This window comes from Nannospalax galili, unplaced genomic scaffold (genome assembly GCF_000622305.1).
Source record: "Nannospalax galili isolate Female #2095 unplaced genomic scaffold, S.galili_v1.0 scaffold886, whole genome shotgun sequence".
Classification (NCBI taxonomy): Eukaryota; Metazoa; Chordata; class Mammalia; order Rodentia; family Spalacidae; genus Nannospalax; species Nannospalax galili.
The window spans coordinates 217909-233947 of record NW_008355971.1 but is presented as its reverse complement, the minus strand read 5'-3'; the positions used below and the strand labels follow the sequence as shown (position 1 = coordinate 233947).

General features: G+C 41.6%; 1 protein-coding gene across 1 annotated transcript in view; it reads right to left on the bottom strand.

The window, feature by feature from the left end:
• Positions 1 to 14718, bottom strand: part of LOC103750685 (zinc finger protein 260) — a 42424-nt gene extending 27706 nt beyond the window's left edge. Inside the window, exons 1-4 of the mRNA XM_029556542.1 lie at positions 14475 to 14718; positions 11174 to 11379; positions 6499 to 8190; positions 230 to 241 (exon numbers count right to left, since the gene is read on the bottom strand). Of these exons, the coding sequence (XP_029412402.1) occupies positions 230 to 241; positions 6499 to 7786 (1300 nt within the window). The 5' untranslated portion in view covers positions 7787 to 8190; positions 11174 to 11379; positions 14475 to 14718. The remainder of the gene's footprint in view (positions 1 to 229; positions 242 to 6498; positions 8191 to 11173; positions 11380 to 14474) is intronic.
• Positions 14719 to 16039: the final 1321 nt, after the last annotated feature.

The window sequence follows — 16039 nt, the reverse complement described above, 5'->3', positions numbered from 1 at the left end:
CAGTCAGTGCTCTTAACTGCTGAGCCATCTCTCCAGCCCATATATATATATATATATATACACAATTTTTTAACATAAGATTTTTTTGGGGGGGTGCCTTGAGACAGGGTCTCCCTGTAGCCCCAGCTGTCCCGGAACTCACTATGTAGACCAGGCTGGCCTTGAACTCACAGAGATCCGTGTACCTCTGTCTCCTGAGTGCTGAGATTAAAGGTGTGCAACACCACACCCGGCTTTTCTGGTCTTTTGAAGTAGGGTCTCCCTGTAGCCCCAGCTGGCCTGGCACTCACTATGTAGACCAGGCTTGCCTCCTGAATGCCACAGGGCCCACCCAAGGGGCTTTCTAATCTCATCTCCATTCTAAGCTAGCTTGGGGCCACCCTGCTGATTCCCTTCCCCCAAGAGTGTTAAAGAGGATAAAGCTTTTTTTTTTTTTTTTCGTCTTTTTGAGACAGGGTCTCCCTGTAGCCCCAGCTAGTCTCCAACTCACAGAGATCCGCCTGCCTCAGCCTCCTGAGTGCTGGGATTAAAGGCGTGTGCCACCACGCCTGGTAAATTCCAGTAAAAATGATAGAATCAATCCATGTGTGATGATGTGCATCCATAATCCCAGCACTAAGGAGCCTGTTAGCCTGACTTATACATACATACACACACACACACATATATCATATATATTATATATATATGATATATATATCAGATTCTGTTTGTGAGACAGGAGCTATATGAATCTCATAAAATGCTAAAGATAATGCAAAAAGATAAATCATGTGTGATTCCACTTACAAAACATAACCACAAATAATAAATTTATTCAAACAAAAAGAATGGTGGTTGCCAGGGGCTAAAGGAAAGAGAAACAAGGAGTTGTTTAATGGGTATGAGTCCATTTTGCAGGGTGGAAAAAGTCCTCTAGATTAGTTGCACAGTAATGTAAATATCTACTACTGAATTGCCCATCTGAAAATGGTTAAGACAGCTGGTTTTATGTCAAATATTATTTTAGCATACACACTCGGAGACAGGCGAGGAATGGATAACTTTGTTGGTCATGTCAGTCATGTTAACTGAAGCCTTGAGAGTATGATGTGCCTGCTGAACTAAATATCGTTCATATCTGCACTTAAGCAAAGACAGTCAATGACTGAACCCTAATTTTATTTTAATTGACTAATTTATTTTTAAAGCTTGAGGACAATTTCATTAGTGTTTAAAAGAAAAGCCTCAGGACAGACAGGCAAGCTGTGAATCCCAATCTCCACAGCTGCCCAAGTGAGGAAGACGGAGAAGAGGAAGAAAGCTACGTGTAATTGGCCACATGGCAGGGGACAGGGGAGATAATCCTAGAGTATCTGGGAAAGAAAGCACAGGTTCTGGCAAATATCTGAAAGAAGGAAAGAGAGGTTAAAAAGAAGAGAACGTTACTCAAAAATGGAAGCCTAACTGATTTAAAAAGTTTTTTATGAGTTTTTTTGCCTCCATGCATTCATGTGTAAGTGTATCCACACATGCAATGCTCGGGGAGGCCAGAAGAGGGTGTCAGAGTCCCTGGAACTGGAGTTACCGACAGTTGTCAGCCACCATGTGGGTGCTGGGAATTGAACTCAGGTCCTCTACAAGAGCACTGTACACTCTTTTAACTGCTGATCCATTCAGCCCGATCAGGCCTATCTTAACCTTCTGCTCACTAAACCCAGCTTAACACACCCGTGATTGGATATGCCACAGAAAATATAAGGTTCTGAATATTTCAAATGTATTTCTTATTTGTATGTTTGGTGTGTGTGCATGCCATGGTGAATGTGTGGAGAATAGAGGACAACAACTTTGTGAAGTTGGTCCTTTCCTTCTACCTTTACGTGGGCCCCAGGGATCAAATTCCGGTCACCAGGCTTGCATAGCAGGCAGCTTTACTTGCTGAGCCCTCTCATCATCCTATTCTGAATATTTCAAATGTCATATTCTTATCTTTTTCCAAGGGTTTTCTTCCATTTACTCCCCACTTCCACATGGCCAACCTTAGTAATTAATAAAATTATGCCACTCTAGGAAGCTCCCACTAGCCTTGGTGTCCAGCACTTTCAGTGAGGTTTAATCACATTGGCATCAGGGTGATACTGAAGAGTATTCTAGCTAAATGTGGTGGTGCATGGCTTTAATCCCACTATGGAGGCTGAGGCTGGAGTAGTTTGAGTTTGAGGCTAGCCTGGGCTACATAAAGAGTTCAAGAATAGACTGAATGTTTTGTCTCAAACTAACAACAACAACAACAAAAAACCCCACAAAACACTTTGTAATAAATAAACTCTCAGACTCACAAGCTACAAAAGCAACACACCACCATCAGTTGCAGTTTGCTATGGTTTGAATGTGGCCCCTAAAAAACCCTGTTGGTAATTTAATTCCCCAAATCAAGTGTGAAGAGGTGAACAATGAGAGCTCTGTCCTCTTGAACATAATGCCGATTATAAAAGGGCTTGAGACCAAGATACCTATACACTAACAACAAAGAATGTGGACAGGTGAGCGGAAACAGGAGTTAATGATGAAGCAATTCATTGGAGTCCCTGCCAAAAGGCTTTATTCAGAGGTTCTGACAATTCAACTTGTAAAACCAGGTCGGGTGAGCAGTGTGTCTCCACTGCTTTTTCCATCTGGGTCCACCTATCGGGCCTGAAAGAATGTGAATTGTTGAGTGTGAGAGCTAGGGACGTGGCTCAATTGGTAGAGTGCCTGCCAGGGATGTACAAAGACCTGGGTTTGATCCCCAGCAACACATCAACTGGACATGATGCGTGTCTGCAATCTCAGAATATGGGAAGTGGAGGCAGGAGAATCCAAAGTCAGGGTTGGGGAGATGGTCCAGTGGTTAAGAGCACTGGCTGCTCTTGCAGAAGACCCAGGATCGATTCCTAGCACCCACATGTCAGCTTACAACCGTCTGTAACTCCGGTTCCAGGGGAATCTGACACCCTCTTCTTACCTCCATAGGCATTGCATGACACAGGTGCATTTACACGCATGCAGGTAATGCATTCACACACATAAAATAAAAATACTAAAAAAAGGTTCAAGGATATTTTTAGCTACATAGCAAGTTCAAAGCCAGCCTGAATTACGAGACCCTGTCCCCACAGTCCCCCCAAAACAAATGTGAGTTCGACAACTGGAATGGTAGTTTGGATATAGCAGGAAAAGCCCATTTATCACTCAGTTCTTACAGCAAACCCAATTGCTACCTTCCCCTAAAATTCCCATTAACAACCTTTCCCAGAAGTTTTAACCCTCTAGAGTCTCCCTGTTCTATAAAATGCGTAAGATTTCTTGTTCATTCTCCTTTAAGGTTGTAGCAACTCTGGATTTTTCCCCCATCCCAAAGTAAAACATTGATGGAAGTTACTAAACAAGAAATGAATTACAGCATGAAGTAGTCATTTTTATATCACGTTGTTATATAACATTTCTGAGGAGGTTAAAATATATTAGCTTTTTTCCTAACCAGTTACGGTACATATACCTTAGATATTCGACGAAGTGTTAAGCCTAGTATAATGGCTGACACCTTTAGTCTCAGTGGGGGTGAGGCAGGAGGATTGTCATGAATTCAAGGCCAGCCTGGTCTACAGAGTTCCAGGACAGCTAGGCTACAAAGTGAGACCTTGTCATACACACACAAAAGTGAGTTAAGACAGGTCAAATGCCACCTTTATTAGTCAGACAAACTAGAAAAGACAGTCAATGTGAAGTTCAGTGAGTTTCTGATCTTTCTTACTCCAGTCAGTCAAGGTAACCATGATGCTACCTCCAGCCACTTGCACCTAAGGACAGAATTACCCATCTAATGGCATGGTCTAGAGTACTGAGAAGTCCAGGCCCTGTGCAAAAGGACCAAGTCCACAGCATAAAAGAAAAAAAGAAGTAGGGTTGGGGCTGTTTCCAAACTCTGTTAAGTCTGAGTCCAATCAGAGGACAGAAACTACACAGCAACACTTATTTTACTTAATAATGGCCCCAAAGCCCACGAGTAGTGACGTTAAAATGAAGTTGTATTTCTCTTTTTCTGTCTTTTTTGAGACAGGGTTTCCCTGTAGCCACAAGCTGGCCAGGATTCACTATGGAGACCAGGCTGGCCTCAAACTCACAGAGATCCGCCTGCCTCTGCCTCCTGAGTGCTGGGACTAAAGGCATGCACCACCACACCTGGCTTTTTTGTGTTTTTGAATCAGAGTCTCCCTGTAGCCCCAGCTGGCTTGTACCTCCTTTAATGGAAAAGATGAAAGTTCTCAAAAAGAGAACAGAAAAACAAAACAAAACATGTTGAGGTCACTAAGCTCTGTAGAAAACTATTAGTCTCTTATGGTGCTTATAAACTTTATCACATGTATGTGTGTATACAGGAAAGCCAAATATTTAGAATAAGTTCTACACATGGCTTCAAAGAACTACTAGGGGCCTTGGGATGTACACATAGAGGGACTGTTGTAATATACGCTTCATGTACAGAGTCTTTATCCTATCTATCTTTATGCAGTCAGGGGTGGTGGTACACGCCCTTAATCCCAGGACTCAGGTGGCAGAGCATGCACTGTGAGGTTAAGGCCAGCCTGGTCTACATAATGAGTTCCAGGCCAGCTGGGGCTACAGAGAGACCTGGTCTTTAAAAAGGAGAAAGGGAGGAGAAGAGACAAATGCGCGCGCGCGCGCGCGCACACACACACACACACACACACACACACACACACACACGGACAAGAGGAGGCTCCATATGGGTCAGGTGTGGTTACTCATGCCTTTAATCTCAGAACTCTGGGGGCAGAGGCAGGACTGGTCTACTGATTTACATAGGAAGTTCTAGGCCAGCCAGAACTACAGTGAAATCCTGTCTCAAAAGAAACAAAACAACAAAAAACATGTTCTCCAAACCCAGAATCAACTAACAATTTGTCATATTTACTTGGAATATTTTTAATGAAAAAATAGATATTTAGATACAAAACTGAAGCATCATTTAATTACCCTGTTTGGTTATATTTCCTTTCTACCTCCCTTCTTATTATAGTAGTAAAAAACACTTTGGGGAACTAAATACGTATCCTCCCAATTTATTCTTTAAGAGTTTTGAAAGAGAAGCATTTTTGCCATAACCAATGCTTGGTACTATGGTTGATAAATTGATTTTATTCAAAGCCACACAGGAATCATCAAAATTCATTCATCACTTCAATTTTCTTCACTCTGCATGATCTTTCTTCTTTTGTCATTAATATACAGATTCAATCTGTTGCATTAGGCTGCTAGAGAATACTCCATTGTATGGTTAACACATTTCATCTACTTCATAAGCAACAAACATTCATGTCCATTTTTTCCCCCATAATTAATGCTGCAATGAACAAGCTGACTGGTATATGACTCCCTATCTAAGCATGTCAGTTTCTTGGGCATACATTACATATACTCAAGAGTAATGGTTGAGTACTTTGGAATCTATAAGAATCTACAAATTCTTTTCTATACCCAAGGGTTTTTTTTTTGGGGGGGGGTCTTTTTTGTGACAGGGTCTCCCTGTAGAGCCATCTTGCCTGGAACTTACTATGTAAACCCAGCTGGCCTCAACTGAAAGAGATCCACTGCCTCTTCCTCCCTAACGCTGGGATTAAAGGCCTGTACCACCACACCTGGCTATACCCAATGGTTAAAAACCATTCTCTTTGAAAATTCTTATACAAAGTTTTGCTTTTTGCAAAAACATTTGGAATTCACAGGAAACAATTTTTCATATGATGATGTCAGAGGTTTATTATTTTCCACATGAAGAATTAATATCCTGAAATTACTTTTGAAATCATCTATGATTTCCCCACTGATCTGGGATACCGCCTCAATTAATTACCAGTTCCTCATAAACTCATGCATGTTTCTAGAGTTGGTAGTCTGTCCTGATTCCAATTTTCTACAATTGTATCAACAAATAATTTTGAGCTGGCACGCTGGTGCGTGTCTATAATTACAGCACTTGGGAGGTTGAGGAAAATAGATCACCCAGAATTTGAAGCCAGCTCGGGCCACATGTTCAAGGACAGGCTGGGCTATACAGGGAGACCATCTCAAAATGCCATTTTTTGGGGGGGATGATTTTACAAATTATGTATATAGCAAAGCATATAAAATAAGCAATTCTGCTTCTTAATTTTACATCTTTGTATCTCTCATATTGTTTTAATACATCTGATAGGCTTTCCAAGAATATGCTAACTGAAATAACTAGACTCTAATTTCAATGAGGTTTTTGAAAGTTTGTTGTGAGAGTCAGAGGAGGGTATAGGCTTTATTATACTATGATATATATGTCTTAGGAACTTTGTTATTTTAAGTTTTGAGTTGCTAGAGAAGGATTTCCCACATTATGTAACTTTGTAAGACAAGTATTTTGATATATTATCATACATTCTGCTCAAGTTTTTCCTAAATCTAAGGCATTCATAGAGCTTTAATGAGTATGAATTCTCTGGTGTCTAATGTGATGCGACTTCTGGCTAAAAGCTTTCCCACATTCACTACATTGATAAGGTTTTTCACCAGTATGGATTCTCATATGTAAAGCAAGAGTTGAGAACTGAGAAAAGGCTTTCCCACATTCATTACAACCATAGGGTTTCTCACCTGTGTGGCTTCTCATATGCACAGTAAGAGATGAGCTTTGACAGAAGGCCTTCCCACATATTTTACATTCATAGGGCTTATCACCTGTATGAATTCTCACATGTACAATAAGTGATGTAATCCGAGAAAAGGCTTTTCCACATTTATTACATTCGTAGGGTTTTTCTCCTGTATGAATATTGTGATGTTTAATGAGGTATTGCTTCTGCCTAAAAATTGTTCCACATTCATTACATTTATAGGGTTTTTCTCCAATATGAATTTTCTCATGTTCAGTGAGATTTGATTTGCCACTGAAGGCTTTCCCACATTCCTTACATGTATAAGGTTTCTCTCCAGTATGACTTCTCTGATGTCTGATGAGGCTTGACTTCTGAATGAAAGCTTTTCCACACCCTTTACATTCATAAGGTTTCTCTCCAGTATGGATTCTCTGGTGGATGATGAGGTTTTCTTTCTGGCTAAAGGCCTTACCACACTCATTACATTTGAAGGGTTTCTTTCCACTATGGATGTTCTGATGTTTAATGAGGTATTGCTTCTGGCTGAAGGCTCTTCCACACTGATTACATTCAAATGGTTTCTCTCCAGTATGAATTTTCTCATGTTCTTTGAGATATGATTTGCCATTAAAAGCTTTCCCACATTCTTTACATGCATATGGTTTATTTCCTGCATTTCTCTGGTGTCTAATGAGGGTTGTCATCTGAATAGAAGTTTTCTCACATTCATAAGGTTTCTCTTCAGTGTGTTGTTTCTGATGAGAAAGGAAGTTTTCCTTCCGGCTGAAGGCTTTTCCACACTTATTACATTTATATGACTTTCTCCGTGCATGACTTCTCAAATGTAGAGTAAGTGATGAGACTCGAGAAAATGCTTTACCACATTCTGTACATTCATGTGATTTCTCCCCACTATGCATTTTCTTATGCTCTACAAAGTTTTGCTTCAGGCTAAAGGTTTTTCTGCATTCATTACATTCAAAAGGTTTCTCTCCAGGATGTATTTCATCATGCAGAATATCTGATTCAGGCTGGAGACTTTCCAACATTCCTGTTATGCCTGGGGATTTTTTCCAAGTGTCAACTGAGATGTGGTAAAGATGAAAGCTTTTCCACATTCACTAAATACATACAATTTCTCTTCAGTATTAATTCTCAAGTATCTGATGAAGCTGAATTTATGATGAAAAATATTTTACATGACCACCCTGAGATGCAATTATTAAAAAGGGGCTGAAATACAGCCCTGTCCTCATATTAATGCTTCTTTTTAACATAGCTTATCTCATATTTACAAATAAATTATGAATAAGAGTAAATACAGTTCAAAGTCTCTTAAACTGAGTCCCATACACAGAACAGAATGCTTGAAGAACCAATGTCTGTGCCTAGGAAATAACTTTCTTGATTCCTAGATTTTTCTGAGTTTTTCCTCAGTCTATATTTATAGAGAAAGATGAGACTTAACTCACAAGTCTTTCATGTTGTATCCTTATCCATTTATAAACTCCACAGGCTGCTTCTAAAAGAGTGAAAAAAAGCATCATTGAAAAAATAATTAACAAGGTTAAGACATTTGGTATCTAGAATGTATCAAGTATCCAATTTCCATTATTAATATTAACATCACTAACAACCTGTACATTTTCCCATTATCACTGATATAATTGCAGAAATATACTAATAAGAGACTACTCATGAGCTACTCATATGGTAGCTCATGCCTTTAATGCCAGTACTTGGAATGCTGAAGTAAGAAGATTATCATGAGTTGGAGGCCAACCTGGGCTAGCCAGTTAATTCTAGGCCGGCCTGGCTACAGAGTGAGACTCTGCCTCAAAAAATAATTAAAAAGGAAATAAACAAGTAACCCAACTAAGTCTAATCTTCTGCTATAAAGGAAAGCTCAAATACGGTAACATTCACAGGTATATGAAACTTTGTTTTTAAATATAAATCACACACATTATCAATAAGTAAAATAAGAAAAAAACAAAGACTAAGCAACTACCATAACACTTAATATGGGTAGAGCCTAGGATGATGGGGTGGGTACAAAATTAATTTAAAAATTATTTTTATTTTGGGCTGGTGAGATGGGTCAGTGGTTAAGAGTACTGACTGCTCTTGCAGAGGGCCCAGGTTTGATTCCCAGGTCCCACATGATGGCTACAAACCGTCCTTAACTTGGAATTTGATGGCCTCTTCTGACTGCCGAGGCAGTGCATGACATGGGTGTACTCACATACATGCAGGCAATACACTCATACACATAAAATAAAAATAATAAATAAAATATTTAAAAAATTATTTTTATTTTGTGTGTATTAAAGTGTTTTGCCTGCATGTATGTAAGTGCACTTTGTCATGCAATGCCTGCAGAGGCCAGAAGGTGGCGTCAGATCCCCTGCAACTGCAGTTTAAGGTTGGTTGTTAGCTGCCATGTGAAAATATAGAAATACTTACATTTCAAAAATTTTATGGGGGTGCTGGAGAGATTGCTCAGTGGTTAAGAACACTGGCTGTTCTTGCAGAAGACCTGGGTTCGAATCCCAGCACCCACATGGCAGCTAACAACTGTTCATAATGCCAGTTCCAGGGGATCTGACAGCCTCTTCTGTCCTCCGCAGGTGTTGCATGACATGGGTGCATTTACTTACATGCAGGCAATACATGCATACACATAAAATTAAAATAAAATATTTTTTAAAAAATTATTTTATGGGGCTAGAAAGATTGCACACTACTTAAAAGCACTGTCTGCTCCTGCAGAAGACCTGGATTCAGTTCCCAGCAACCACATAGTGGCTAACAACCATCTGTACCTCTAGTTCCAGGGAAGCCAATGCCCTCTTCTGACCTCTGTGGGCACTGCATGTACATGGTGCACTTATATGCATGCAGGCAAAACACTCATGTACATAAAATAAAAATACATAAAATATTTGCCTTGATGGTGGCAGACTTCTTTAATCCCAGCACTCTTGAGGCAGAGGCATCTGCATGAGATCAAGGCCAGCCTGATCCTAGCAAATGACAGACAGCTGGGGCTATAAATAAATAAATCTCCTACTATTTATAGCTATAGTTAGTTGTTCAGGCCTTTTAACTTGAACCCATCCGTTACTATTACCAAAGACAGTGCTGTGACTTTTTTCATCTGATTGTATTTGAGATTCTAATGGGCTAACTAATATAATATGGGCACGGTGGTGCATGCCTATAATCCCATCACTCAATAAATTAAAACGAGGATCCTGAGTCTGAGGCCAGCCTGGGTTATACTATGAGTTCCAAGTCAGTCTGGGGTCCAAAGATACTGTCTCAGAAAAAAAAATCCTGCCATGGTGTCACACACTCCTGTAATACCAACACTCAGGAGTCTGAGGTAGGAGGACTACAGTTCAAGGCCAATGTGAAATACAATAGCAAGACCCTGTGTGTCCTGAGGGGTGCTTGTTCCTCCAAGGGAGTATGAGCCAACCTGGGGCGGGGCCCACTGCAGAGAATTGGCTGTGGAGAGTCAGCTGCAGAGGGAGGAGCACTGATGCCATATTGGCAATGGCAGCACAGAAAAAATCTCCCCAGTGTCTTGCCGTGTGGACACAAGAGGGGGCATTTACTGACCTGGGGCAAGACTGTGGGTGGGGTGCAGAACAGCTGGCCACTGAGTCACAGAGCGGAATGGAGTGATAGATGTTCACCTTTTGTGGGGCACGAGGTGTTAGCCTTTCTAAGTTATTCTATTTCCCCTACCTAGGATATAGACTATGAAAAATTCAGATAGAGATGTGTTATATGATTTGTCTAATAGCGTCAGGAGCACAGCCAGCAGGATGGCAGCACTAGAAACGACAAACCGGGGGAGTTTGGGAAAAGCAAGGGAGCTAATGGCAGCGACAAGGATCTTATAATAGATTATAAAATATGTAACTAAAAAGGAGCCGGCCACCCAGAAGCTGGGATATCCTCGAGGCATTTGTATTTACATTCATGTTTGTTTAAATGCGTCTACTTCCTTCCATTTGTCTTTATAGTAGAAGAAACACTGAGCTAGATCAATGGCCACAGCTTAAAGACGAATAATGGGGAGGCCCAAGAAGTCACTATCTTACCATGATACAAGAGAAACTGACCTACGTCTGTCACCCCCTCTGAGGCTCAGGGACCTTAGCGGAAGATTGGAGGAAAGATTGTAAGAGCCAGAGGAAGGGGTAGACCCTAAGAGAACTCAAGTGACACCCTATCTCTAAAGAACAAAACAAAACAAAAACAACAAACTTGCAGGGAGTTGTGGTGCATGTCTCCAGCACTCAAGAGACAGAGGCAGGCAGACCTCTGAGTTAGAGGCCAGCTTGGTCTACATAGTAAGACCCTGTCTCCAAAAAAATAAATAAATAAAAAACACAAAAACGTTGAAAAATATTTGGAGGTTATAAACCCTCACTGAATAACTATGATGAGATTTTATTGCACCTGTGTCTGCCAGAATCTCAGTTACTCACCTGCAAACTTTCTTTACAATTCTTCCCAGTCATCCATTGTTTCTGTTTGAACTGCTGACTTTAAACTTATAATCAGAAAAGTGATACAGGACTGTGATGCTATATTCTAGAAATCAAAGCAGCATCCGACACTCCCGCTGAGTCCTTAGAACGCTTGAGGTTTGAAGGGTAAAGTACAGCTCTTGGAGATACACAAGGAAACTGGCCTATGAAAAACAACCAACATGAGTAAATAAACCTTGGGTTCACACATGGCAAAGGGAAAGTGTCTGTACTTTGTATTTCAACCTGAACCTATTATTACACCACTTGAAAAAAACTCAACATATTTCAGATGTCGGTAATAGAAGACACTTTTATTTTCATAATTTCACTTGTAAGGGGAACTATCTCCTCAATCAATCTGAACATGTTCTTTCAGCAGGAGTCCCATGTGGCCTTGCTGCTGACAGAAGTCAAATTGCTGTCATTTCCCCATCAGCAACAGTTCTTAAGTAAGATGTGGTGGCATATGCTTCTAATACCAGTACTTGGGAAGCTGAGGCAGGAGGATGGAGAGTTTGAGGTCAGTGGTTAAAGCACTTGCTGAGCAAGTGTGAGAAATAGAGTTGGAATGCTCAAAATTCACATAAATGCTGGGTGGATGTGATGGTCCTCCTGTAACTCCAATCTTAGACAGTGGAGACAGGATCCTTAGAGCAAGCTGGCTAGCAGAACTAGACATATCCAGGAGCTATGGATATGAGAGACCTTGCCTCAATGAAGAAGGTGGAAGGGCGAAGGAAGATGATTCCTGACATCAATCTTGGGCCTCCACATGCATGTGTACAATCCACATGCACACACACACTCCCCAACCCGCACTTGTGCCCACAAAACATGCGCATACACACATGTACACCATATGCATACACACATGAAAATGGAAAAAGGGGCTGGAGAGATGTCTCAATGGTTAAGAGCATTGTCTGCTCTCTGTAGAGGATCCAAGCTCAGTTCCCAGCACCCACATGGCAGTTAACAACCATCTGTTAACTCCAGTTCCAGAGGATCCAACAACCCTCTTCTGGCTTCCTGTGCATTGCACACATGGGTGAACTTACATGTATCAGGCAAAACACTCATACATAAAATAAAAATAAGCAAAAAAATGGGAAAAAAATGAAAGAAGAGAGAGGGATGAAGAAAAGGAGAGAGGGAGGGAGGGAGACAGAAAGAAAGAGAAGTGAGCATGGGCACCCAGAAGATAGAGGATCAGAAGTTAAAAGTCACCCTCAGCTGAGTTCTAGCCTGTGCTACATGAGATCCTGCCTCAAAAAAGAAATCACATCCAAGGGCAGGGATGTAGCTCAGTGGCAGAGTACCTTTACCTTAAAAGGCCACAAGTTCAACACCCCGCAAGGCCAAAAGTAAAACAAAAACACACTTTTCTTTTAAAAATTGTATCACCAACCTTGAGCAATACAAAATATATAGGAAATTATTCAGTAGTACTCATAACTCAGAGCTCTTAAAACTTTTAAAGGTCTAATATTTTACCTAAATTGGGTTCCTCTTGGAAAAATTAAATGTAATTAAGTGTTCTGTAATTATATGCACATCCCTGGATTAAGCAAACATTTATCTATTGTGTTATAAAGAAATCTACTGGGGGCTGGAGAGATGGCTCAGCAGTTAAGAGCACTAACTGTTCTTCCAGAGGACCTGAGTTCGATTTCCAGTACTCACATGACAGCTAACAACTGTCCATAACTCTACTTCCAGTGGATTCAATGCCGTCTGGCCTCTATGGGCACTGCACACATGTGGTACACTTACATGCATATAGGGAAAATACTCATAACACATAAAATAAAAATAAGATATTTTTAAGCCAGGCATGGTGGTGCACACGTTTAGTCCCAGCACTCAGGAGGCAGAAACAGGTGATCTCTGTGAGTTCAAGGTCAGCCTGGCCTACATAGTGAGTTCCAGGCCAGGTAAGGCTACAAGGAGGCCCTGTTTCAAAAGACCCCGCCCCCCCCCCCCCATAAACCAAAACAGAGGCTACTTGTTAAGTGTCCTAGTTTGCTCTCTGTTGCTGTGATAAAACAGACCAAAACCAACTTGGGGAAGAAACAGTTTATTTCAGTTTTCAGCTTACAGTCCATCCTCTAGGGAAGCCAAGGCAGGAATCTGGAGGCAGGGGCCATAGAGGAATGCTGCTTACTGGCTTACTTTCTCTGGACTGCTCAGCCACCCCCTCCACCCCCACCCCAGAAAGTCCAGACCCATCTGCCCAGGGATAACACCACACACACTGGTCTGCACCCTCCTACATCAATCAGCAATCAAGAAAATGCTCCATTTCTGAACTGAGGTTTCCTTCTCCCTGGTGTCTCCAGTTTGTATCAAGCTGACAAAACCTAACCAGTTAAACTGAAAGTCACACTGTCTTGCCCTTCGACAAACAAGAGTGTTAAATAGACTTCTTGGCTTCTCTGTGCCAAACCTAGAACAATTTTATGCCATGTGCACTAGAGAAAGCACCCTCTAAGCGCTCTTCCTTAAATTCAGGGCTGCTCAAAACAGCTCAACCAAAGTTTCCCGAAAGTAGTAAGTCAAAGACAACTGGACACCTAAGCAACCAATAGCAAGTTTTTGGAAATCTTTGTTTAAAAAAGGTAATGTTGGGGCTGGAGTGTTGGCTCTTCCAGGGGACCTGAATTCAGTTCCCAGCACCCACGTCTGGCAGCTCACAAGCCCCTGTAAGTCCAATTTCAGGGGCTCTGACACACTCTTCTAGTCTCCACTGACACCCACACATGTCTCTCTCTCACACACACACAGTAAAACCAAAATCTTTTTTTAAAAATGAAATGATTTCAGTTTCTACTCCATAGTGACCTTGCTTTAATGTAAACATCACTTTTAAAACTATCCACTCCATTCCTTATCCTTTTCCCTTTATTTTCCACAAAAATACATTTTTCTTGTTTAAAAATATTAGAGGTTATTGCCTCATAAAACCACCCGTGAATTCTCACAAACTTGGGAATTAGCCGGTTTCTCGCTAGCCCTACAACCCCATCCACACCCTCACACTTGGGTCACCCCACCCGGAAACCCACCCGTTTCTTCTTCCCCCATCCATCTCTTCCATTCGTCCCCTCCTCTGCTGGACACAGCAGGCGGCTCCTGACCCTTGGGGGCATCTTCACCCCCCATCCCCCCGCAGCCGCAGGAAAACCTCCCTTCCAGCTCCCTCGGCCAGCTTCGGGCCGGGCAAACCCAGGACCTACAGAACCCAAAGCAAGCTCACCAGCAAACAAAGGCGACGATGGCGAGCCACAGAGCCAGCGCCTGCGTAGTGCCGCGAGCTCGTACTCCCAAACGCCTCTGCCAGCCCGGCTTGGAGTCACAGCATCTTTTCCCATCCTGCACCCTGCCTGTGGACTACATTTCCCAGATACCCTTTCGCGAACTGGTCCCAGCCCGCGACACTTGTGGGACTGTCTCTCTTGCGGTACAGCAGTAAGAGGGCACACCCTGTGAGAGGGGTAAGTGGTGTGCTGAGGGGTATAATAAACGCGGCTCAACTCCATAGGAAAAGAATCCGAGTTAGTAAGAGATGCCCTGGTCCCCAGAGAGCCCGGCGCCATCTTGATCATCGCGGGGGAGGCACTGTACTACATTTCCCAGAAGGCACCCGGTCCCCAGGGCCTCCAGGCTGTTGGTTGATGTTGCTGTGGAGAGTTTTCCTGGAGTCTGAAGTTGTTTTCTGCAGTGTTTTCTTGTTTTACAAACTGACACCATGTAGCGAAAGCCCCAGGTGAAGAGTCCAGAATCGCTGGAGGAAATCGAGACTTAAAGTTGCATTTCGGCGAAACAGGCGGGAGAACGGGCATGCGTAATCAAAATACACGTGTACAAATTTATAGATATTTTGATGATACATTCAAAGGCCTTATAAATGGATACCCTAATTATTTTAAAAATCTATTAAACAGTGTCTCCAAGTTTATTAAATGGTTCACAAAACTTTCAAATGCTGATTACCTACACAAAGCAACATCTAAACTGGTTATATAAAATCTTATTTGTTAAATACCTTTTTTAGTTTTACTTTCAAGATGTTTTAAAGTGCATTCATTTGACTTGTTTACTTCAAAGATGTTTTAGTTTAAAAATAATAAACCACATTCTCAAAAATAATTTACAACATCTTAGTTATTAAAATCTATCTTGTATATAATTAGATATGTATTCACAGTCAACATAAATTTATGTTTCTTAAAAATTAATTTACTTGGTAGCATATTGGCTTTTTTTTTTTCTTCTTCTTTTTTTTTTTTTGGTCTTTTTGAGACAGGGTCTCCTTGTAGCCCCAGCTGTCCTGGAACTCACTATGTAGACCAGGCTGGTCTCAAACTCACAAAGATCTGCCTGCTTCTGCCTCCCTAGTGCTGGGATTAAAGGCAAGCACCACCACGCCTAGCTAATTTCTCATTCTTAATGCTAATCGATTACGTAGTCTGTGAGCTGCAGATCCCGGAGGGGGTGCGCCGTTCCTGGAAGTACTGCGATACCAGGTAGATGTGTGGAGTGGACGGAGCAAGCTCCTATTCCAACTCCCGTTTCATACAAACTAAAAATGTTAACACAAAAATATTTTTTCAGGTCAAAATAGTCTCTCTTTAATCCTTATTTACAACATTGTTCCTCGTACTAAAATACATAAATTAATTTTAAGTACCTCTCTCTCCATCTTTCCTCATTCCCCACCTGTTGCTCTCAAAATCTCTCTCTCTCTCTCTCTCTCCCTCTCTCTCTCCCTCTCCCCCCCATTCCTCTTCTTTCTTACTCTCCACATCTCTCTTCCCATCC